At 39.1% G+C, this 25,483-nt stretch overlaps 4 protein-coding genes across 4 annotated transcripts; 3 read left to right on the forward strand and 1 right to left on the reverse strand.

The window, feature by feature from the left end:
* Positions 1–133: 133 nt before the first annotated feature.
* On the reverse strand, positions 134–2,807 carry mrpl30 (mitochondrial ribosomal protein L30). Its single transcript, XM_034109749.2, has 5 exons — positions 2,500–2,807; positions 1,801–1,887; positions 1,314–1,460; positions 1,050–1,123; positions 134–508 (listed from the first exon to the last, which is right to left on the reverse strand). Exons 1-5 carry the CDS (start codon positions 2,533–2,535, stop codon positions 376–378), a joined length of 477 nt encoding a protein of 158 aa, XP_033965640.1. The 5' UTR covers positions 2,536–2,807; the 3' UTR covers positions 134–375.
* A 125-nt stretch (positions 2,808–2,932) lies between these two features.
* mitd1 (MIT, microtubule interacting and transport, domain containing 1) lies at positions 2,933–8,211 on the forward strand. Its single transcript, XM_034109748.2, has 7 exons — positions 2,933–3,633; positions 4,390–4,494; positions 4,721–4,857; positions 5,496–5,582; positions 5,875–5,990; positions 6,153–6,213; positions 6,309–8,211. The coding sequence occupies exons 1-7, from the start codon at positions 3,489–3,491 to the stop codon at positions 6,402–6,404; spliced, it is 747 nt and encodes a 248-aa protein (XP_033965639.1). The 5' UTR covers positions 2,933–3,488; the 3' UTR covers positions 6,405–8,211.
* Positions 8,212–10,408: 2,197 nt separating this feature from the next.
* On the forward strand, positions 10,409–17,709 carry cracdla (cracd like a). The gene is given in 16 exon segments (XM_071207024.1): positions 10,409–10,418; positions 10,865–10,951; positions 11,779–11,807; positions 11,809–11,924; positions 12,031–12,166; positions 12,258–12,416; positions 13,451–13,693; positions 13,773–13,809; positions 13,812–13,883; positions 13,886–14,530; positions 14,533–14,742; positions 15,106–15,288; positions 15,291–15,487; positions 15,489–15,896; positions 16,972–17,092; positions 17,188–17,709. Coding segments are annotated over 16 exon segments (2,844 nt in total). The 3' UTR covers positions 17,379–17,709.
* Positions 17,710–19,318: 1,609 nt separating this feature from the next.
* creg2 (cellular repressor of E1A-stimulated genes 2) lies at positions 19,319–23,741 on the forward strand. The gene is made up of 4 exons (XM_034110019.2): positions 19,319–19,830; positions 21,716–21,885; positions 22,568–22,681; positions 23,230–23,741. Exons 1-4 carry the CDS (start codon positions 19,405–19,407, stop codon positions 23,369–23,371), a joined length of 852 nt encoding a protein of 283 aa, XP_033965910.1. The 5' UTR covers positions 19,319–19,404; the 3' UTR covers positions 23,372–23,741.
* Positions 23,742–25,483: the final 1,742 nt, after the last annotated feature.

Below are 25,483 nucleotides of genomic sequence, written 5' to 3' on the forward strand. Positions count from 1 at the left end.
TTCTCACAACAGGATCAATAAACAATATTGTAAACACCTGTGAGAGGACCCTTGAGCTGAAACTTGATCGAAACATTTCCAGCAGGTGAGAAATGACTTTCTCTGTGAAATACAAGCAAAAAGGAAACATGCATTTCATTTCAAAAGGCTTTTAATTTATGTGTTTTAACAAGTCATGTTTACTTTAGAATTTGAACCATCATCTCTTGCATACTTGCAATATTTAGATAGACATTTGAGTAAATATAAAAACCGTTTAAACCATATTCCTTTAGCTCATTGTGGTGAAACCAGAACAGGAAGCTATGGAGCACTAGATATTTCATGATATTTTGGAACAATTGAACTTTGAATGAACATGATGTGGAAGCGGAGCTAGGATTTGAGAGCTTTGGGGTCTGCAGGCTGGAGGAGGCGGTGGACGATCAGCTCTCCTTTGGTGTTGATGTAAGTGTCTGCCATGTCCTGCTCAGCTGGCAGGCCGTAGGGTGTCTTCAGAGGCTGGATCCTGAAGGACCAGAGGAGAGGGGGTCAAGAAACAGGGTCTTAAGATCCAGACAAATGGCTTTAATAACTGATTCAAAATGGTTCTTATTGCTTCAAATTCAGACACTTTTTAGACTGTAATTTCATCGTTGCATGTAAATTGTGACAATGTGATTAGCAGCAACATTGAGTGTTTACTTTGTTTATTTCATAAGCTGTTTTTCATATATGTTGAATATTTAAGCTCTATCTTCTTAACCTCTCCACAAAGACCCCGATTGTTCCATTACAAATATAGAAAGTGCTTTTAGTTTACATGAGTGATTGTGGATGAAGACCATTAAGTCGAGAATCAAGCATTTTTCAAACAGTATATCCAACTTCAAGTATAAAATCCTAACCATTCAAATTAATAGTTCAAATGTATAATTTTCAAACTTTCACGACTGTACAAACCTTGGATATGAATCTACTTGTCTTATGTCATCACGTTTTATTTAGCTGTAAGCTTCAATGATGAGCAGAACCTTGAGTTGTAGACAGATATATTACATTTCTCTTACCTCACAAGATGTTTGACAAATTTCAGTTGGTTGTTGACGGCAGGTGTGTTTTTGTGAATGACAGGTGTATGAGCCTAAAGAGAGAGAGCGGAGTCAGTGCAACACATCATAACAAAGGATCTTTACTGCTCTCCAAGGTTCAAGCAGACACTGTCTGATTCCTAGAGAGGTGCTGATTTATTCTTTTAATACAAATTCCCAAATCTCTTGTGTTCTACAAAACATTTCCCTAATTTTTTTAACAGATAAAAACAAAGGCTTCACCTTTTCGAGCCCCAGGTATTTCACGAGGTCTTTCTCCCAGTACGGTCGTCTCATGGTACTCTTGACTCGTGTCACGATGTGCAGTTTGTGAGGTTGTTCCGGATCTCCTCCATATCGGTCATGCTCTTTTGATCTCTCTTCAAAAATCTGCGAAGAAAAAACCCAAAGTGATGCTTTATTCATTATGAAGATTAAGGCATCGTGATATATTTAATATCTGGATTAATCTCTTAGGGGGTCCCGGAGGTATACATGTAATATTAGGCACTTAATTCTACCTTACGTAATTTACAAATATTAACCAAAATGAGTCGGGTATTAAAATGAATTGAAAACAAAGCCTCTCTGCAAGACAGGGCCAAATGTTAGGGTGATAGAATGGATCCATCTTAGTTGAGATTATACATAAATGGTACACATGCCTAAACAAATAAGCAATGTATTAAAAATCATTCTGCAAAACTCTGGTGTTCGATCTGATTCTTACCTCTTTGGGGACTCTTGCTTTGGTGAATTTGCTGCGTGCCGGTACAAACAATGGGCAACGCTGCAAAAGTGTAGCTTCTGTCAGGAGCTGTGAACAAACACAAAATTAAAGCAGACTGTAATAATGTGGCTGAGGATAAAAGGCACATTTATTTCCTGATATAGGAGCACACATATAGAGTGATGAGACTATATACATTTGTCAACCAATACTGTTTGGATAAGTAGCGGCTATATACATTTATAAATTATATTAAATGTAGCTTCTACCACATGTTACATTTAATGCATTTTATGAATACTGCTGCTGCTCCTTTTCTACCCAAATGTGTACTGTAAATACATTGTAATAACTTTTAATAAGTATTTTAAATATTATATGAATGCCCTTTTTGTAATTTATTATAATTGTTTGTCTATCTTTTATCTAATTTTGCTGAAACAATGTAAATGTCCCCTCTGTGGGACGAATAAAGGAATTCTGATTTGGCTGCTAGAGTTGAAAAATATATTGAACAAAACTTATATATATTGTGAAACTCTGGATTTTTGACCACATTTACTATATCAAGAGAAAGAACATTTCAATAGAACACAACCTGGCAGTATCAACATTGAGAGGTCCTGATTTTAAAGTAAAGAAAGCATTAAGGTAAGGTCAGTTTGAAACATGAGAAATACTGCAAGATGTTCTTCTTACCTTCACTGAGCTCAAACCACGACAGACCCCCGACATCTTTAATTCGGTAGCCTTAGTGACAGTGACGGTTAAGTTGACAGCCACTAGTTAGTTAAACTACTGTGGTGCACGCCAAGGTTAACGTTACCGTGCAGCCCTGCTAAACGCAGACTAGACCAAACGATAATGAACGCGACGGATAAACACGTAACTAATTTCACATTATATTCACTGAATTCAAACCGACGACATTGATTCAAGAAGAACCGCAAACGGTAATTCACGTTGTTGTCATGACAGTTATGTCCTCCATGGATGTCTACACCGGAAGCTTCGAGGAGTTACAATGAAACTACGCCGACGAAGCGAATGTTCCCCGATCAAGGTTCCTACAGGTATTTGTATTACTATAATTATATAACTAAAACAGTTTTCATTTGATATCCTTTAAATTCCCTTTTGGTTTAAAGTCATTTTCAGATTATAACAGCAATAGAAATATTTTTTTGTGATAAATTCAAACCATTTAACAATACATTAATAATGAATTGTCAAATTCAACAGGATACATGTGGGCAAATATATAAGAAAAGCAAAAAACAGGATAACAACAACATAAAATAAAATAACAAAGTAAGATATTCCTCTATATGTATTTCAATGAAAATTGGAAGATACAATCCCCAGATAGTCTTAGGAAAGTTGTAATTGTACTTCACATACAATTATAAGGATAAACGATTTACATTTTTGTTTAAAATACAGTTGCGTAGTCGTATTTAATTGCAGTATTTTGATAAAGCTGCACCCATCTAAACACCATTATTATGTTATGGACCATTATTCCACCATGATGTTTCTCTGGGGAACTATTTTTGTGGCGCACCTGTGTAGCTCTCAAGTTGGGACGGTTGTACCGCTTCCTTTGGAGACTTTTCTGACATTTTAAAAGCATGAATCCACTTTTAGTTTACTCGTAACTGTGGAAAACACGAAGGATAAACAGAATAATGAGCCAGAATCACGTGTCAGGGATGGAGAGCTCCGCCATCTCCGTCCTGAAGCGAGCCGTGGAGCTGGACCACAGCGGCCGCTTCCAAGAGTCTCTGGTCTGCTACCAGGAGGGCATCCAGCTGCTCATGGACGTGCTGAAAGGTGCTTTATTATTATTCATAACATTAAATGCAATGTAAAGGAAAGTATTGACTGCAGCACGGTCCTACAGGGTTAGGAGCCCGGTGTGTTAGGGGGACAAGAGACGGCTACCAACCAGGAAGAGAATCAAAATGACCAACAAACTAAATCAGAATAATATTTGTTGGCCCAGTTTGTGTACTACTTATACAATGATTTTGACTTTTATTTGGCATCTCTTGATAAACTTATACAGGACTTATTAAGACAGTAAAGGACAACAAAGCTGGAAGAAAAACAATTAGATACTATACAGGCCTGTTATCAAGTAAACATGATAACAAATAGGCAAAAAATGACTACAACTACACCGAATCAACAACCAAGAGGGGCTGAATGACCCCAATGAGACACAAAACTACTACAAAGTGAATATATATTTTCACAGTGGAACAGACAACCCCAAAGAGACGCAAATGGACTACATAGAGACTCAAAACAACCACAAAGTAACTCAAAAAGACTACACATGGACACATAATGACTACAAAATGACACAAGACAACTATAAGTGACTTAATATACAAAAGGAACATCAAAAGAGGCAAACAAACTATAACGTCTTTATGTCCTTCTCATATGTAGTGTTGGGGCCTTTTGCGTATATTTAACCCAGGGGCCCATTGTCTTAATATCTTAATAATGAGTACAGTAGAGGTCATGTAGCATGGAAAAGACAGAAATCATAATGTATTCTTGTTTTCTCTCCCCTGACAGCCTCTGTGAAAGATGACTCAAAGCGAGGTCACTACAGGGAGAAGATAAAGGGCTACATGGACCGAGCAGAGCAGATCAAATCTCACGTGAACCAGCTGAAAGAAGGTAGGAAACAAAACCACTGAAACACAAATGAACCTGCTGTAAAGTCTATTGACCACCTTGTTTTTTGATAATTGCATTTAACAGAAATGCATTTATGAATATATGAACCCTGCTCTACAAACAGCTATAATGTCAGGGAATTGTTAAAGTTATATCTTATTGACAATGCATTCATATTTGAGCGGTAAATAGCATTGGGTTATTTGTGCCTATTTTCTCCTGTCAGATGGGAAATACCACGAGCAGATCAGGATATCAGAGGACGCGACAGGTCACAGCTACGAGTCTCTGTTCAAGCCCTACCTGAGCAGCTTCCTCACCGAGGTCTGGGTGGAAGACCCTTACATACGGCACATACACCAAGTGAGATCTCACAGTACTTTATTTTCGTCAAGCTGGATTTGTCTTTGTTTATTTGCGTTTATTCAAGGGCTGCAACTTCAGATTTTTCATTCTACACATGATCTTTAAGTCATTTAATTTATACAGTGTTGGATTAATAACCACTTTAAGGAAAGCATCTGCACTACAGCCCAAAAGACGACATACGCATACGTATGGCATTAATGCATTATGCATTATGGCATTAATAAGATTAACTTTGTTTATGTAAATACTCAGTGCCAAAATAATATTATATAATAAGGGCCTTAGGGTTGGTTAGGGCTTAGGATGTGTTAATAGGGTTACAAATAGGGATGAGCAATTATTCAATAGGATCATTTATCGTCTTGTTATGCAATCGTATTGTTATCATTTCAATCGAAACTGTTATATTAATTTCACACAGAAAGTGGTGTATACAAATTCTCCACCAGTATTTAGTATTATTAACCTACATCCCACAACACGCAAAATACTTAAACTGTTCCTAAAGTTAATTACATTTTGAATTTTCAAAGAATGATATATTTTGTACATTTTAAAAATCATTGTGTATCTTCATATTGAATTGATTAACACTGCAGTTTAATCTCAAAGTAAAACTGCTTCCCTTTCAGCTGTACAACTTCCTGCGGTTCTGTGAGATGCTGCTCAAAGCGCCCTGCAAGGTGAAGAAGGTCCATCTGCTCACCTCCCAGGACGAGGTTGGTTCTGAAACAAATATGGTCGCACAAAGTGTAGTAAATGAATGGCAGTCATTGGCCCTTTTCCACCATAATCACATGACGTGGCACAGTAGCAGAGTGTAAATAAATAAATGAATGCCAGACAAATTCCCTTTACCGTTTTGATTTGTGATAAGTCGTGATTTATGTCTGTAATGAATGTTTTCAGCAACACCTGTGCTCCTCCCACATTGACAGTCAGTAAAAACAGTTTGTATAGGTGTCTGGGTCCCTTTGTGCTGTTGTTTTAATACCATTTTGTCCCGTCCAGCAGGCGGATAGCGGGCAGCAGCGCGGCGCTCTCTCTGAGATCAAAGAGAGTCTGAGCGCTCAGGGAGTGACTCTGGATCTGCAGTACTCCTCCACCATACACGACAGGGAGATCAGGTGCATTTCAAGGATTTTACACATTAAAAAAACTCATTATAAGCTAAGAATAGTTTTCAATTTGCAATATCTAAAAAACACTATTTTTAGGATTTATTTTCCCTCTCTCTGATTGCTGCTTTATTTTCTGGTTGTAAACAAAAACATATTTGTTTTTTTTAGGTTTGACAATGGTTGGATCATCAAGATAGGCAGAGGGTTGGATTACTTCAAAAGACCTAAGGTGAGATGTCATTACAGTTTCTATGACTCCTTTTCTTTAAATGCCATTGTCAGAATCACATCGCTGACTTGTTGTGAATCTTTCTTATCCTCCAGGGTCGATTCTCTATCGGTTACTGTGACTACGACCTCCGGCAGTGCCACGAGACCAGCGTAGATATTTTTCACACCAAACACACAAAAACACTATGAGATTCAAACATCTTAAAAACGGTTTTTCTATCTTAATTTACTCACCTGCCAAAAGACACACAGGCTGTGGGTTTGGAGTTGCCTTAAATACTTGTGATGTGGTCGGCCTTATAGAGCCATTTTGATCAGGTTTTACAAAATGCTTTTGTCACACTGACTGTCTTTAATTCTGTACGATCATGTATGATTATCACAGACTTGTGCTGTCAAACGTTGCCAAATACTTTGTTTTCCTGTTAACATATTATTTTCTTTAAAGGGTTCTTTTCTTTACATTTTTAAAAAACTTTTAATTCTTCTATTACCAAATGTTTTTTAAGAACGTCATACTGCCATCTGGTGGAAAAGGTCAATTAAAACTGCTTTTATAATTATTTAAAAATGGTCTTTGTTTTATTATTTTAATCATGATCAAGCTTTAAAGTAACTGTATTTAAAGTATATCACATTTAAAATATATTCATACATATAAAAAAAGTATCTTGATGACCACAAACCTGATTAAGCTGCAGCAGTTTATTCAGTTCAAATAATTAATTCAGTTTGTGCTTTATAAAAATGTAGTCGAAAGTCAAACTTGATCTAAGAGTTTGTATTCATTTATTATTGAACAAACACTAAATACACAAGTAACACAAAAACACAGCATATATCAGTAGGCCTACAAATCTAAATAATCAAATCTAAAGACATTAATGATTTATTTTGATATTATTTGTATTTCAATACGTCTTTTAAAATAATGGTGCATGGGAGAGTTTGAGTTGGCTCAGATCTCATAGAAAGGTTGCATTATTCAGACTACTATTGGACTTCTCTTCCATGTGTGTGAACTACTCACTATGTCAAGAATGAACATGACCACTGAGTCATTGAAATAACATCATATCATTAACCATTGCTTCAAACTGCTAGAAATATGCAAATCCGTCATGCAGCAAATGTATCAGGTAGCCAAGCCTAATATAAAAACATTTGTATTCTCCAATGCTGCACGCTGTAAAACGTTCAGTGGTTGGTCGGCAGTTGTCAGCTGTTTACTTAGTCTATATACCACCATTTAACTGCTAAAGTCCTGTTTTTAATCAGTTGAATGAAAAGCCAACTGAAATGTAGTTAACTGTTATAGTAAAATCAATAATTATGAATACATTAGTCCAGCTTTGTCTGTGTGTAAGTCACTTGTTCAGTGTTGCTGTAGGATTAATGTTGAGTTAATGACATTTTAATGACATATTTCCCCCATAAAAAAGCAATTATGGAGAAAAAAAACACCCTCATTAAATATTCATGGAAAACTGTTTGTTTGGATGAATGGAAACACACAAGAGTTCAAACAGCGCCGTGATCGGATTATCTATCAGCCTTAATCTGGGTTTTCATGCCCGGTCCTCATCTGGGCTCTGAGGGGACGCTTTATAATCCGCCAGGGAAGCACAGATGACCGCGGATGTCTCTACTTGTATTACTTTATAAGAGAGGACAAAATAAGCTGTTTCTGCTGTAAATGTGCAGACAGATTTCATACATGTCACCACATCAGCTGTTATCACTTCAAATAAGACACACTTGCATACATATTGTCCTTTATGTGCAGATTACAGACAATACATCCTCAAATAAATCCCATCCCAGACTGTGTATGTCAGGTCGGTGACGGTGTTAACATGCGGTTGGTTGCATGTAATCCAGATGTCAGCGGCTGGGTTTATGTTTGAGAGGAAGAGATAAGGATTTGTGGGACGAGGAGCCTCATCAGGAGCTGCTCACACACAGACACAATGTGGATGAAGGTCTCCTCTTCCTGTGCCCCCCCCCCCCCCCCCCCCCCCCTCTCTCTGGTTGTAGCCCAGTGGCCTACATAGTGCTGCCATCTCTGAAACCCTCCTGTGGGAATGTGCACATTCACTGTAGCAACACTGGGATCAATGTAATGTTAGGAGACTGTGTGTGTGCGAGATATCTTGGTCTCTTTTAAAGAAAGGGAATTTCTTTTAAAGGTTATTTTCTGATTTAACGAGGCAGTGAAGACCCTTTTTTACGTATCATTTTTCCTTCAAGTATTATGCTTTTTGGATTTAGGGCATACATAAAGGTATGCTTATTTTTTAAATTACTATTATGCCTTTCTTTTGTTGAACAAGTACAATGCATACAAATACATACATCTCTCATACATGCCAGATTATAGCTAATAGCTCATTTTGATCTGAAGTCCTAATACTGTATCTAAAATAATAAAAGAGATTTGTATTTTGAACAGAGCACATGTCGGACAATATAAATCAATAAATAGGTAGCAATAAAAATACATAATGGAAACATCTGCACCGACCTCCCCCTCCTTCAAATCACTGACTAGTATTCCCCTGTTTGGACTGGCTTATATTGTGTGTTCCCGTGTTACATTTAGTTTTATTAGCTTGATTTTTATTTGACTTTTATTTTATGTTACGTGTTTTTGAGCATCTGTAAAAGCACTTGATATAATAAATGTATTATTATTATTAACATGCAACACACATCAATATAATGCATTTGCAAATGTCCTATTGTGTGTTGACATCCATAATAAAAACACATACAGTATCTCTATGCACAATATCACAAAATATTATTTAATGTTTGGTGTGCTTGAAAGAAAACTCTGCATCTCTCCAGTGTTAAGAGATGGCTCATTCCTGGGTGGTATTTATTTGAATGCTTAACTATTTTGACACACACACACACACACACACACACACACACACACACACACACACACACACACACACACACACACACACACACACACACACACACACACACACACACACACACACACACACACACACACACACACACACACACACACCACACACACACACACACACACACACACACACACACACGCACACACACACACACACACACACACACACACACACACACACGTGTCTCTGCGGTGGCCCGGGGGGGTGAGCAGCCCGGTGTAAACAGTCCTCTGAGCCGTATTCCTGTATGCCTGTCCTCTTTCCTACTGGAGCTTTATTATTTTTTCCCTCTACTCTCATTTCTGGGCCTAAAATCAGGTTAGCGTTTTATAAGGAGCTTAGCGCAGAGGGCCACAGTGTGCCACTAATGTAATAGAGTATCCCTCTCTCTCCCCCTCTCGCTCGGCCTCTCTTATTCTCTTCTGTCCTCTTTTCTCTTTGTGCATTTGCTTACCCTGTCATGGAGTGTCCTTCTCTCTCTCTGCCTTTCTTTTCTGCTTGTCCTTTCTCCTTCCCTCGCTCCCTTCCCTCCGCATCTCCCTCCGTCTGCAGATGGGGGACGACTCCAGCCTGAGGTTTAAACATTAGGACTGGGACAAAGACGACAGGACAACTCTGGCCCAGAGAGGAGGAAGAGAAGCAGAGGTGCTGCTGTAAAACGCTGGGTAAGTTATTTTTTCCTTTTCCTTAATGATGTGGGAATGTGTGTTTTACCCTTGAATAGAGAAGTGCTTTCCCTTGTGAATGTGAATACCTGGCATGGGGCGTTTATGATTAAGCTGTGGGTTATGGTGCTGGGAAATCTCACAAGGATCTCTGCAATGTCAATAATCCACTGGATTATCCGTTGTTTCTGTTGGGGCTGGATGTTGATCAAAGTCTGAGGTATGGTTTCATGAGCACCATCAAAAACACACACAAGTTGTATTTATAGGACGGTTCACATGTTATGTAAGTCACTCACATGCAACTTCTTTTGCAGCTTACATCCCTTTCAATAGGGCGTGCTTGTATTGTGAGAGCAGGCGATAGGAGAGAGGAAGTGTGGACTTTGCATGTTTACCCATAACCTGCCACATCTCGTCTTATCAAGCGAACATGCTGTACGGGATCACTCTGTGAGCACTTCCTCGGCGACACAGAGAACAGTGCGACTCAAAAGGCACACTAGTGGCAGAGCAGGGTGCGAAACAAAGTCTGTGGAACGAAGATAAAACAAGCACCTTGCACTGAGTAACACATAAACCCAATATGTATGTGTGTCAGTCGTCGTTTTGCATAAGTGACGCTGTCTGAGTGAGAGATTGCAGTGTTTGCTTTGTCTACGAAAGCATTATCCAGGCTGCATTGCTTTATGAGTGATAGTGTACTATTGTATTCAAATCCTATACTTTTTCTTCATGGAACTGCATTTTATGGACTTGTAATTACATTGTTCCTCCGATCAAAGCCTGTTTTATGACTTATTGTAGGACTATAGGGGCTGCTCAGCACGCCCCACCTAGCTACAGTAAAGATTCCTGATAATACCAATAACCTTGCACCGCGAGTTCCAGACTCTCTCCTTCAGGCTGTCACACGGGTGCATTAAGAGCCAGGGGAACACTGGAGCATTCACACCACGACCTGCCCTCCAGCATGTGAGCAACAGCTTCGAGAAAGTGTTAGCCTGAGTTTTTGTTGTCCTGGTTTCTTCCCATTTCTGAGTCTTTATTCCTGTCGCCTCTGGTTTCAGTGATCAGACAGATGGAGTATTTCTCTGGAGAAACAGAAGAAGCACGGAGGATATTCCAGGTAAGATAATCTGTCATGCATTTTTACAAAAGAGTGGGATGTGTTACATTATTGCATATCTTTATCATATCTTTCTGTATGTTCTTTTATTCATTCCTTTGGCAAGTGCCTTGGAGAATTTCGCACATTTCTGCACAAAAATACCAATGAATTCAGATATATTGTACATATTTTTACAGTATATTTTCATACTCTTAATATATTTCTCGTCTCCTCTATATGTATTATTAGTTACTTGATTTTGCAATACTTGCTTTTCTTATTTATTATATCATTTCTAACTTTTTGTATTATATCTATGGTTATCTTGTGCACTAATTAATCAAAGCACATTCCTTGTATTTGCAAACGGACTTGGACATAGAGTGGATTCAAGATTCAGACTTGCTTTCTTCTCACCATAAGTGTGAAGAAAGCAAGTCTTTGAAAAAGAATAGCTAACCACATAAAGGACACATGACCAGGGGTGGACTGGGACAACAAATCAGTCCTGGAATATCACCCAGACCGGCCCACGTGAATTGTCAACGGGGGGGGGGGGGGGGGGGTACTTCAATGATGCCGTTTAAAAACACACGCTCACGGCCGGCACACACCGGGGCGGTGCCGGCCGTGAGCGAGCCGAGCCGGCCGTCATCTGCCCATGACGACCGGCGTTCTGTGATTCTCCAGATGGCCAGTCCGCCCCTGCACGTGACTATCACAATCCGAGACCATTTATACTCAATGACATGCATTTGATATAGCAATTAAAAAAGAGAGGAGAATACCTTGTGGAGTTCTGCATGTGTGTGAGTGTGACCTGGATCTGTCTTCATCCCAATCAGGACGTAAAAAGTCCAAACTCAAGTCTCTGAAAAACTCGTCTGTTCGGGAAAAGTAAGAGAGGAGGGGGGGAGGCCGAGGCCAAGCTCAGCCAGTCCTCCAGCGACATCACTGCAGGAAAGGGACTCGGGTCTGATGAAGATTTGGCGTGAGTGTCTACAAGACGGTGTCAATTTCTGCTTCTCAGCCACATACCTGTCCTGACCCTATGCCTTTGTTCTTCTTCTGTTCTTCCCCTCTTGCTGCTGCCACAGATTCTCTGAGGGCATCATGGGATTTCGGGCATTGTCCCATGACAGCATCTTCCTGGCTGATGACGTCCTGACAGACGCTGAGCCAGCCAGGGTCTTATCGCAGGAACACGTCCACAGCAAGATCAAAGCTCTGCAGGTACAGCATTTACTATCGGAAACTTTTTGGGGATCTTTGCCATCTTTTACCAGTTTAAAAAAAAAAGCACCTGTTTCCTCTGGTATCACAGGAGAAGCTTCAGCAGCAGAAGATGCATTTGGGTCCGCCGCCTCTGGTTGTGCCAGTCAGACGTCCAGAGGATGTGGGAAGCCGCTCAGAGGATGAAAGTCTTCCCACACGCCCTCGGAGACCTCAGGAGCCCCCAGCAAGGTGACTAAAGGGACACATGGCCAGGTATCTGCTTATTTAATCAGAGCAAATCAGTTTAATAGTATTTGGGAAAAGAGCTGCAAAACCTTTTTGATAATTTGTGTATTTGAATGCCAAAAGTGCAGGAGATTTCATTTCAGATTCTTAAAGATATGGAGATGTCCTGCTTTCAGCTGTTTCATATTATATGAAACGGTTTATCCTTTGAACTGAAAAACATCACCTTGGATTTTGATAAACTGTAATGGACATATTTTCTGACATTTGGCCCAATTTCAGGGTGTTTTTTATTTTATGATTTTGAGACAATACTCCTGAGCAGAATTATCAATCAGACTCCGCTGGCTATTTACGTTTCACCAACTATTTTGGATCAAGTATCATCTTTTCACTTTGTAACAACACATTAATGCTAACATACAGTATTGCCGTAAATGCAGCACTTGTGTGTATGTTTGTTTCTTTGTGTGGAATTGTGAAAAGTTCCAATCCTAATTCTTGGGGATTTAAGTCTGAGATTAGGATTGAGTTTAGTTTAAGATAAGGTTAGAAGATGAATCAGAAAAAACATTAAAAAGCCAAAACCAACAATGCTTTAGTTCGACTCCCAATATATTCGGCCCAAACCAAGCTCATGTTTGATGGTGCAAATCTTAGAAAGTATATAGTTACGTTTATGCCACGGTAATCCCTACACAGCTGTGCACTGCGGTGTTTTAGCATTGCTTTACATTGCTAAGTATTGCAATTTTTTGGGGACTATTTTTAGAATCGAGTGAGTGCTTACAGCAGCAGGACCAAGGGGATAGACTGAAAATAGCCCAGAGAGACTATGAACATTTTGAAACAGTGTAACAGTGTTGCTCTTTGCTTTGTCTTCTCTCGTTGGTCCAGTTAATGTAGAATCGAGCCTAAAATGTAAATAGAATAAATTAGAAATCCTGTTAAAATAAAACAATTCTACATGTTCTGTACTTTTTACACGTCTTCACGTTTCCTCTTTTGTTGAAGTGTTATATTATGATTATTCTTTCTTTTCAGACTGCATCTCAGCCATCCTCTCGTCCCGCTCTCCCCCATCCCAAACCTTCACAAATCAAATCAGTGCTCCTGACTCCCTCCCTCCCTCTTCCTCCTTCTGTCTCCCCCACTTCCTCTCCTTCTGTGGTTGAGACCCCGTTAGACTTCAGCTCTCCAGTCCAGTTCACCGCCTGCCTGGACACCTCTGCTGCCCGCCACCGCATGTCCATCAAGCCCAGGAAGCAGAGAGCCAGCACCAAGAAGACCCTCCCTTCGGTGAGTCAACATGTTACCACCAGAAGAGAAACACACTTCATGCACTTCCCTTATACTCCTTCTATGTCATGTTTTGCAGAATGACTCAGAATCTCACTTACACGCCCTGAACAACATCACCACCCTGAGTCTGTGAGAGAAGAATCACCGCAGCTCATAACTGAAGCCGAGGTGACATTGGAAAAAGGAGAGGGACGTCATTCCCATTACAATCCCAGCTTCTTCCTTCAAAATCCCCAGAGGTCGCCCCATCGGAGGCAGCATCCAAATCACCCAGCCCGACGATCTCCCCAAAGGAGCTTCCCGGGAGATTGCCCTTCGTACCCTCCCAGGTACTCAGAGTGAAACCCAACAGATCAGCGGATGTGAAGCCCAGCGAACGGCCACACTCGTCCTTCATACAGTCAGAACGGAGGGACAGCAGAGAGGACTTGGATATACAATTACTGTCCCATGACAAGAGAAATACGATGATATCTGACCAGCTCCCCACAGTTCAACAGCAGCTTCAAAGTGAGTCACAAATCACAAGAGGAATAAAGAGACCCACCCCAGGATCCGGCTCCTTCCACTTCTCCATCACCACCGCCAACAATCGTGGTGGAGAGAGACCCCGGTCAGGCAGTTTTGTGGAAAACACAGAAGCCCAGCTGAAGAAAGACGTTAGAGCAGAGGATAAATTATTTTCAAGCATGAAGGAAAAGGAAGAACTTAAAGGGGCTGTGGGAAGACTTAGACAGGAAGCAGGTGTACACAAAAGCCCGGTTCTTCCATGGGAGAGGGGGGACAGCCTCAAGAAGGTGGAATCAGTGACACCATCTCATACAAATGTGACCACAGTCAAAGTGAGGAAGTTGAGAGCAGCCAGGAGGTGGTGGAGGAGGCGCTGGAAGCAAGGGAGGTGGAGGATGACGAGGGAAAGATGGCGTTTGGGGTTAAACTGCGCTCCAGGAAAGTTCAGTCTGACGCCTCTTCCAGCACTCCACCAGTGTGTGAGGAGCAGGTTGACAGACCTAAAAGACCAGAAATAAGAGACCTACGACCATCAGGTGAGTCTACGGAAATGTTGTCTTTTCTTTTTTTTAAAGTTTACCACCAGAGACGTTTAAGCTTAGGTTCACACACACACAAAATAGACCCTGCCTTATTGCATACTGTGCGATCCTGTCTTCCGTTCGCATATAATGTAAGACAGTGCACACATGCACATAGTAAATAATCACACTAAGAGTGATAGGATTTGCACTGATGACAATAGACCTTTGTACTTCCTGTCGAATGTACTTATTGTAAGTCGCTTTGGATAAAAGCGTCAGCTAAATGCAATGTAATGTATGTACTTATTAAAGGCCACTCTAACTTTAACAGTGCAGCCGACCCAGTGTGTCTAACTGAACTGTGTCACTCTTTAGATCCAGCCTCGCCTGGCTTCACTTTTCCACTGAAGAACAACCCTCCATCTACCGGCAATACTCGCATCGTGGCGGCAGAAATCCACACAACCTCGTCAAATCTAAAAGAAGTTGAAGCTGTCGTCCCTGTGCCCCAGGAGCCGCAGCCCGCCCCCCCAACGGCCTCATCGGATGTGTCCTGGATGGCTTGGCAATGGAAAAGACCAGGAGCATCCAGCAGCTTTTTACCAACAGATTTCCCAGGGATTTTTCAGGCGGGCAGACAGAGCGCCTGGACCTCAAGCTCAGAACAGAGGTGCAGACTGTAAAAATACAACAAAGCACAACACCACTCGAGGCTGCAAACCAACCTCCAACTGAGGCAGAAAAAGATCCACAACAGCCAACAAACCAGTGAACCTCAGTCAGCGTCTCATCCTGCTGTGCAGAGCAGGACAGCCCAGTCTCCTTTACACTCCTCTGCACAGACAGAGACATCCTCTCAGTTAACACAGGGGAACGTCACACAGTCCCTCGCACAATCTTACCTTTCCTCCGTTCAGCGGCAACCTTCCTGGAGCAATCGAGGTCTTAATGCTGCCAACCAGCTCAAATCAACCTCAGTTTCTACATCGGCTTCAGCCTCGCCTCCGGTTTCTGCCTTGGGAAAAGGGGAAAAAGAGACCACCGTGCAGGAGAAGGAGGGTCCATCGCAGTCAGGAAGAAGGGCAGTGTGGGCCGGGGCAGTGAGCGAGAAGGCAGCATTTTTGGAGAAACGGGCAGAGTGGACCACTCCACCTGGAACCAAGGGGGTTTGTGGTACTTCTTTGTAGCTGCCTTTCATACTGCTAAAGATAATCTTTTGTATTATACTCAACAAATCCGATGAACAATCTAAAACCAAGAGTGTGATAATCTTTCTATTAATACTCTCCGACCTCGATTCAAGTGTTATAATAATAAATGTAATTAATATATTGCTTTCCTTGGTAATCAAAGTCGCTTAGTACGCAAATGCACTTAGACTTAAGGCATTTTGTTCACTCGACGATGTTCATCTTAAAAATGGGGTCACCAATACAGTTGTATGATTTAACAAAGGCTAAGTAACCTCCTTAACAGCTGTAGTTTTTAGCAACATTACTCAAATGGAAGTAAATAGTGCAACTGCAGAGAGTATTCCCATTGTAGGACATTGTGTGTGTTTGACTACAGTGTTCATCCTAATTAGGGAATATGTCAGCCTGATGAAGCCATATCTAGGAGCTTATATTATTTAATAGTTATCCATTTATTTTATTGTTCTGTTTTGTTATAGTAAATCTTCCTTTTAATTATTATTTAAGTTGTACTATGCCTCTGTTTTTGTAAAGGCAGCCTTTGGGCGCCGGGGGAGGGGAGGCCTGCTCATTATAAATATGGGATACAGGTGGTAGTGAGCGGCGCACCCGGTAGGCTTATGGTTTTTTACCATCGGGTGAGAAGGAAGAGAAAATGCTTGATGTGTTGATAATAAATTGCACTGAAATGACTTTTGCTCGGACCTTGATTTTTACCCATGCGTAAGATTCGCTGACGGGTGCCACAGCGGCACTTTACTTTGCGTTATATTTCTTTCTTATATTTTTATGATTTTGGCCGCTATACAGCCAGTGCAATGTTGTTGCTCATTTATGTGTTTCAACAGTTTTAAGGCAACAATTGCCTGATGCTGCAGTGTAAAGAAGATGCATTGTTTGTTAGAAGGATGTTGGTTTTGGTCTTTTCATTGGATATCTTGACAAAAAATACTATTTTAAATATCACTTCTTACTACTTGTTTAACTCCTCCTGTTTTAGGCTGATAGGTCACTCAGAGCAGGTGGTCTAACTCACTGTTTTCCTCAGGTGGAATTGAAGAAAGCTCAAACAGAGGAGGAGACATCAGGTGAATCCCCTGCCTCAGTGAAAACCACGCCTCTAAGCAAAGACATCACACAGGAGGGAAAAAAATGCGTAAAACTTGCAGGTGTGTTGACACAATATAATTACAATTGCAGTAATACTTATGGGAGTATTATGTAAATCCATGAGCAGCAATGTGACACAAGTTTTTCCTTTCAGAGTCAAGTCCGGCAACAATTCCTGACAGACCTCGTGAGGAAAAATGGCTGCGGAAAACAGCGGTGACATCTTCATTGCCCTCATCGTCACCTCCTTTGCCATCTGCGCTGCAGTCTGGGGGCGGCCAGCCGTCCTGGATGGAGCTGGCCAAAAGAAAATCAATGGCCTGGAGTGACAAGTCCATGGAGTGAGAGGGAAACAGAAATATTGTTATGTTGTATATCTGTTTAGAAATATTCATTTCTGTTCAGGCCATTGTGTTTGTGTGTGTGTGTAGTGTGTTCATTTGTTAAGTGTTAATGTTAAATTAAGAGACAGAGAATGTATTGAAATGTAATATAATCAGTCTCCACAACAAGCACATCACCATAAATTGTATTTCTTAATGATGTTGTATGTGATTCGGCATGTTAACAGTTTACATTAAATAATTTAAGATACTAATGCTCCCTTTGTGTGTGTAATTTGTCAAGGGAAGAGGGTAAAGGAGAGTTAACACAACATGAGAGTTTGTGGGGTTTGGTGGTGGTTATTGTTTTTCCTTAAGACCTTGAGTTTGTGATTAAAGTTCTCGATCCAGTTTTTGACTTTGTGTTAACTTGGCACAAATCTACTACTAAGCTTTATCATGGGACATCCACTTCTGCAAACCAGATCCAGGTCTTAACTCAAAGCAGCCTCAGCAAACTGATATTCACTCCGTTAGTTAAAGTCATTGTATGTTAATGACTAAACTGGTCAAGTTGGAAATCATTTTACTACTTTATACCGATTGGTAAAATTAATTATTACTTAGGAACCATTGTGTTGTATTGGGGACATACTGTAGGCTGTGAATGGTTTATTATGAAATATTTCCTAAATAATTACATCATTGCTAATTATGTAACATGTCTTTTACGACTCCTTAGATGATGTTACTCCTCAGATTTATCTTTGATCCTCAGATTAGGAATCACTAGTTAACCTGTAGGCTAATGTTGGGTTTTGAATGTTAAAGCTTAATCTGAAGACTATAGTAACCATATATATGAAATTAAAGTAGTGGAGTACAAATATTCCTCCCTGAAATCCAGTAGATATTGAGTATAAAAAAGGTTTAGTAGCAAAGTCATAAATAAATATCAAAATCTATATATATTATATATATATATTGGGGTTACATTACAGTTACTCCCATTTCAGAATGTATATATACTGTTCTATATATACTTAACTTAAAGTAAAACAGAAAAAAAGACAGATAAATGTATGATTTAATCAACAACATGATGGAACAAATATGTACAAATATATGAACTATTATATACAACACAGAAAGTGAATTATAATACTAGTGCTGAAGCAACATTTATAATTAAGTGTATTTAAATGCAAGCATAGTATAAATAATAATATTGAGAGAAAATGTACAGTATGTAAAAACGTAATGTATTTATTAATCCAACACTAAAGCAGATTGTTACGGATTGATTACTTTGAGTGTGGCACAGATGATTTATTATTATAATATAATTGTATTCAACTGTTAAGTCAGCATTGCATAAATTAAACATCACTAAAATGATCGAAACATTGGCCAAGCTGGATTTGAGCTTAAAACAAATGGGCAGTGGTGAAATGTAATTAAGTACATGAATTCTTGTACTAACTACAATTTTCAGGCTTTTTTTTTACTGCGTGTTCATAAGCTAATACCAAATATAAATCAACTGATAAATAAATATTATAAATAATTCCACATTATATCATAACATCATATCAGCAGCAGTATAAAAAGTACTTACAATAAGTGCCACCATTACCAGCTACAATGCACACATTATGACATAATTCAACACAACCCAGTAATTATATGATTCTGAAATAGGCCATTACTCTGAAAAAGTTATTTTAAAGTATATTTTGAAACCAATTGTACCGATTGTATGGATTTGAATGCAGGATTTATACTTGAACTAGAGTATTTTTTTCAGCAATATTGCATTGTCTCTTCTCTGGGCTACTTTATCCACCAATGCATACAGATAATAATTGGAGATATCAGACAGTTGCTTCTAAATGTACTTCCCCATGTTTGTCAGAAGGGGTCGCTGTACAGCTGCTCTCTGTTATGAAATATCCTTGAGTTACGAAAGCTAGCACCATGGATGTATAAATGACTCACACGTGAAGTTGTAAACAAACGAGCGGCCATAGTCAGATCTCCGTACTAGTATGAGGGTCCCTTACTTTCCCCTGGTGGTGTTGGCCAGCGTCCTGTGTCTGAGTCACAGCTACACACTGCGGAGCTCCGTGTCCTGGGTCGTCTCCTCCAACGACGTGGTGGAGGAAGCGGACCTGTCGGAGGAAGAGGTCGCCCCGGCGCTGCTGGTGGACGGAGCCGGGCTGTGGAAGCAGGCTTACCCGGCCTCTAACGTCCTGGGAGACGGCGTGGAGAGCCCCCGGGAGCTGGCCGAGCCGGAGACCGACAATGTGGCGCAGCTGTCCTCCTCTCGGCTGTTCTCATACCGGCTGGAGAAGGTGCAGCAGGCCGGGAGCAGCAGCGGGCCTCCCCCGCACCAAGAGACGGCCAGGACGGCCAGATATATAGCCCACAACAGCGACTGGGGTCATTTGGCCACCATTTCGACTCAGGAAAAGGTACACAGGGGGAGTTGTCTCAAGTCATTGCTAAAATTAACCAATGTTTTACCGTATTTAAACTACGTTTAGTTAAGCAATATGCTAAACAAATATTATTATAATAAACTTAAGTGAAAGTAGAGTTAGGGTTGTAGAAAACGTTTTCCAAACTACATTTACTCAAGTAGACTACTGAGTACCAGAGTGTAGGAATACTCTGTTATGGGTGAAAGTCCTGCAATCAATTGTATTCCATTCCATTTCTGTTATATTTGACTATTATTTTTTAATTATTTTTAATATTTTTCTTGTTCTCTATCTGTGTTTTTAATTTTTGTTTTACTTTTATGTATGACATCAAATCAAATTCCTCCTACATGTCAACCTACCTGGTAATACACCTGTTTCTGATTCTGATCAAAGTTTTATTTAAGTATAAGTACACAACTATTAGCTTCAAGATAGGCTACTTAAAGTACCAAAAGTAAAAGTTCTCAATTTCCAGATTGGCATATTTCAGAATAATATTATATGTTTTGATTGTAATCATTGATTAATTTAAGTGTTATCATAGCTTGTAAAGGTGCAGCTAATTGTATTAACTTGTTTACTTTTTGTTGTTGTGAAAGTAACTCCAGGTCTAACTCAAGTCTTATTTAAGAGTTGATTATATCTCACACCATTAATCACAATCTGTTTATTATAATAAAGGGTGAGGGTAGAGTGAGTGTTGTAGCAAGAGTTTTGCAAGTACTGAGGTCGTAGAGGGCAAATACATGTATTCAAGTATACCCAGATACATTTTGAAGAGCTTTTCTTGAGTATTTCTATTGTAATTAGCACTTCTACTTCTCAATATAATATTTTACTTGACTACTTTTAGATGACATATGTGGTAACTTTCAGGTTTAAATGCAACATTCAAATCAACCAAACAGTATGTTAACTACCTGGTATTAGCTCTTCTTTCACCAGCTGCAACATAAGTTAAATATAAAATATAATGAAGAATTGTTATATATTTCAAGCCCTAAAACACCTTACATGTGTTTTAGTTATGTGGCTGATCTGTTGGAGCAGTTCAGTTGTGCAAAGCTATGCTGTGATATATGAAAGGTCACTATGTTTGTGTACCCATGACAATGATACAGTTTGAACTTGTCTAACATTGAGAAGAAAGCCCTGAGTTTTTTTCAAATCTTGCACATAGCATGGAACAAAACATAAACTGTCAGGAACTAGGGGGCTCCATACTTTTAACATACTAAAGAGATTATTATACATAATGTTGCTACAGTAAACCCGGGCGCTGTACAATAGCTGCCCACTGCTCCTACTAGACTCCTGGTACGAGGATGGGTTAAATGCAGAGGCCAAATGTCACTGTGTGTGCCGTGTGCTCTGCATGTGTGACCATTAAAGAGGGGTTTCATCCCTCCGATTCTATTCTATTAATACAGGAATACTTTAAGTGTTTGTACATTGAATTACTAAGTAAAGGATCTGAGTACTTCTTCCACTACAACTCGGGTCATATGAGTCCATGTCGCTCTAAAGTATGTTTCTTATTTTGATTAAGCATGTTCTATTTCTTACTGAGTTTAAATGTTGTTTAAGGTCGTCTATGAAATTCCTGTGGTGAAATACTGAACCTTATATTTATTCAGTAATATTTAGACCAAAAATAATTGAAATGTATGTGCTCAAAGTTAAGACATGCTCAATGTCCAAAATATTTGGTTGATATAAAGTAATCATTTATTTATCATATCATGAGGACATGACCCTCATTGGCAGCCACAGCTTGGTAACCACCAACCAATCTCTAATGTACTCAATTCTTTTTTTCAAATGGCTTTCAAGCAATGTGTTATAATTGGTAATCTCCTACTGTTTTGCACAGATCAAAGGTCTTCCCTTCGGGAACATCTTCTCAGTGAGTGATGGACCGGCGGACAACGGCACTGGAGTCGTATATTTTTACGTTACTCCGAAGGACAACACTGTATCCGACCTGAGAAGTAACCCCTTCGCTGCTCTCACATTCTCAGAGGCTGAGGGAGAATTCTGCAGGTAAGCCCCAACTTAGTAATACACCTAATAGTTTCCTAAATCCTCCTAAGGCAGAAATTAACTTGTGGACCCCCATTAACTCCCAGTTAATTCTCTAATTTAGGCGTTATACACAATTTGTTCCTGCTTAAATACCAACTGCCCCCAAGGTTTGTTGGGTGGTTATTTGATTAACAAATTAGGAAACAAAGCACATCATTTATATAATGAAGGTCCTAAAACGTTTTATTCTAGAAAAAAAGTATTTCAGTTTCAGATAAAGGAAAAAGTACCGTAAGCACTTTTGACAGTTTCAGGTTCATCACAATAAGATGCTAGATTACCATTTGGAAAATGATAGGATATTTGCCTACATCACAAAGCCTGCCACATCATTACAACTTGAACCGATTAATGAGCCTGTGATGAATATATGATGATTTTATTTGTTTATTTAACACAATTTGTTACATTTATATCTGCTTTCTTTAAAAAATAAATGCATATTCTAAAGATGATTTATATCGATGATATTGGATAAATGATCATTGAATTGACACGTGGATCAGGAATGATGGATCTTTACACACCTATTTGAAATTGAGCTTTAGTATCTGCTTTGTTGGCCCTTTCTGTTGCCGCTCAGAAAAACGATAACCCCTATTGAGTGTTTTAATGACAGCATGGTGTTCTGTGTCTCAAGGCAAATGGTGTATGATCCAGAAGATCCAAGATGTGCTCGACTCACTCTAACCGGCAAGATGGTGGATGTGGCCCCAGAGGAGCTCGTGTTTGCAAAGGAGGCAATGTTCTCAAGGTAACTTGGATGGGCCAATCCAATACTATCCAAAATCACAGGATTGGATATCTAGAAAATATAAGCAAAATCCTATGCAGTCCCTTAACCTTGACATCTTCATTTTATGTCCAGTATTTAAAGGTAGAGTTGTTATTTATCTGTCATGATAAGTATTTAGATGTTATTGTTTTGCACATAGTTGCGCTTTGAATTAATATAAATGTTTGAATGGTGCTGAACAATCAAATGCTGCTAAAAGTTCTGTTGGTGAACATTTTGAAAAAGTAGCAGCAGTATTGAGTCATGTTGAACGGTATGTTTCTTCCTTAAGCGAGGTCAAATATATGTATTTTTAAAGTTTAAATATGATTTTTAAAGATGAATAGTTTAAGTGCATCCTTATAAATATATGATTACATCATATGCAGTTAAAGGGGCTAAATAATGGCAGATACTCAGGTAATCCTAAATACATGTTGGCTACATTCAGCCCTGAAATGTGGGAAAACAACACAATTGTGCACGTTTTGGCTGCTATCTTCATGTGTGGCTCTTTATTTTTTTAGACATCCTGTGATGGCAAAGTGGCCAGTGGGGCACAATTGGTTCTTCATGAAGCTGGAGCTGATCCAGGTCTGGCTGCAGGACTGGGTCGGAGGCATATCACTCATTCCCCTGGAGGACTATTTTAAAGCTACACCTTTCTGAGAAGTCCCTCTGCATCATCAGATACACAAATTAGTACAGCTGTGTTCACACTACAAATATCACTTTATAAGGGGCTAGAAGTCCCAAAGCAGCAATGTGCCATATTCTTACTTTGTCATATTTGATGCTTTTTTAATTTGTGAAAGAGAGTGGTCTTCTTTTTCTCTTTTGCCCTTTAACTTGACCCATCACACAACATCAGTTTTTTTGTTTGGTGTGTGAATGTATTTCAAGTCATTAAGCTAGTTCAATTGAATGGTCAAAATGTCCCAGCTGGGGAAAAAAGTGAAATGTAATTGAATTATTCTCTATAAGCACTGATTACTATTTTATGGGTGTGCAATAAAACAATGATGCTGTTTGAAATGAATCTTAGCACACGCAATTGTGACTGTTCAAGAGTGAACTCTGATCCTACATAAGCAAAATATGAAGTTGTGATATAGATAAAGCATCAGAGCCTATCAATAGTGTTTTCTATCTCATAACTTGAAAATGTTTTACAATGTAGTTCTGCATGCATGCTAAAATATGAGAGAAAAAAATATTGTTGGCAACAAATATCGAATTTGGTGAAGTTAGCTTGGACAATTCACTAGCTGTGGCAGTAGTACAATAACAATTTATAGGAATTCATATTTTGAGTGTTATCTCCCAACACGTTACCAGAAATAATGTTTTTAAATGACAATCCTTGTATTTAAATGTGAAGATGAGGGGTAATACATGATAGGGCTGTGTTCTTAATGTGGTTTTAAACATGCCAGATGAAGAGGATAATGCAAATTAATAGAAAATAATAGAATCCTTTGTATACAGGTACAGGTATACAATGAGATGAGGAGAACTACTCCTTTTTTTTAAGGTACCATCAAAAATACAAAAACCAACAAGAGACGTACAACATTCAGGAGGAGACAACATACAAACAGCAATCATTCATACTTCACTATTCAGATACAATTCTAAATGACATGTAGATGAATGAGGTTAAAGGTCTGGCCACTAGATGAAGCGCTTTATACCTCTCAAATTAAGAGTCACTGCTCTCTTACATTTTAGGTATTTCAAACTAGGATGTTGTTACCGCTGTAGAAGGGGAAGAACCTCCACCTTTTCAGAATTATTTTTAAACGACTCGAAAACAGCCCATGGCACTGTTATATTTGTATGCGGATTAAAAAAGCATCCATTTCGAGTTGCTCGACAATTCACGTATTGCACCACAGGTAGGCTACACTTGTTTTATTTTGAAAGTCACCACCGGAAGACCAGCTGTCACTAGTCTCTTGACAGAAAGACGTTAGGTTATTACAAAAAACGACATGTTTTAAAAGCAGTAAGAAGGCATGAATTATATTAATTAACTGTGAAACCAACTCTGATTTTTTTTTTTAAATGGTCCCTGTTTTCCTTTCATTCTAAAACAGGAAGCTCAATTCACTCTACTGATTAAACTGAGGTGAAAGTGAATATAGTGTCACCTTTAAAAGCAAAGAAGAGCTATCCTCTTATAATACGATGGTTCTAGTGCTCTATCGGCTCAATCAGTTTAGAAACAATTGACAATTTATCGTTTTCCTCTCTCGCTGTCGTAACTTTCTTAACTGCTTGTCTTGCCAATAATCACGTGATGACGTCACGTAGCTCATCCGTTAATTTGCCGTTAAATATCCGTTAATTTTCCGTTAAATATATGATGACAAGTATGGAAGCCACATTTCGCCTAATAATAATTGACATTATATAGTTAGAAACTTAACTTTAAATATTGGCTTACTATCACAAAATGACTAATTATCAGTAAATACTGGATATGTTAAATAAATTACTATAGAGCAAAAATAACGAGTTGATATTTCAAAACAGTGCATTTTCTGATTTAGTATCAGAAAATAAATATGTAGTATCTCAAACTAAATAGAAACTAGAAGTCCTTACTTTGGGAACATTTCAATATTTAGAGTTTCTCATTCTTTTAAGAAAGTTTCGGACAATTTTTTGTTTCTCTGCAAAGTGAGTTTTAATTTTTAAAGTTATTCTTTTGAGATAGATATACTAACTTTCATATTATGCAATACAAAGCCACTATTATTATGTTCAGTGGAGCCT

This window comes from Pseudochaenichthys georgianus, chromosome 21, assembly GCF_902827115.2.
Source record: "Pseudochaenichthys georgianus chromosome 21, fPseGeo1.2, whole genome shotgun sequence".
NCBI classification, from domain to species: domain Eukaryota; kingdom Metazoa; phylum Chordata; class Actinopteri; order Perciformes; family Channichthyidae; genus Pseudochaenichthys; species Pseudochaenichthys georgianus.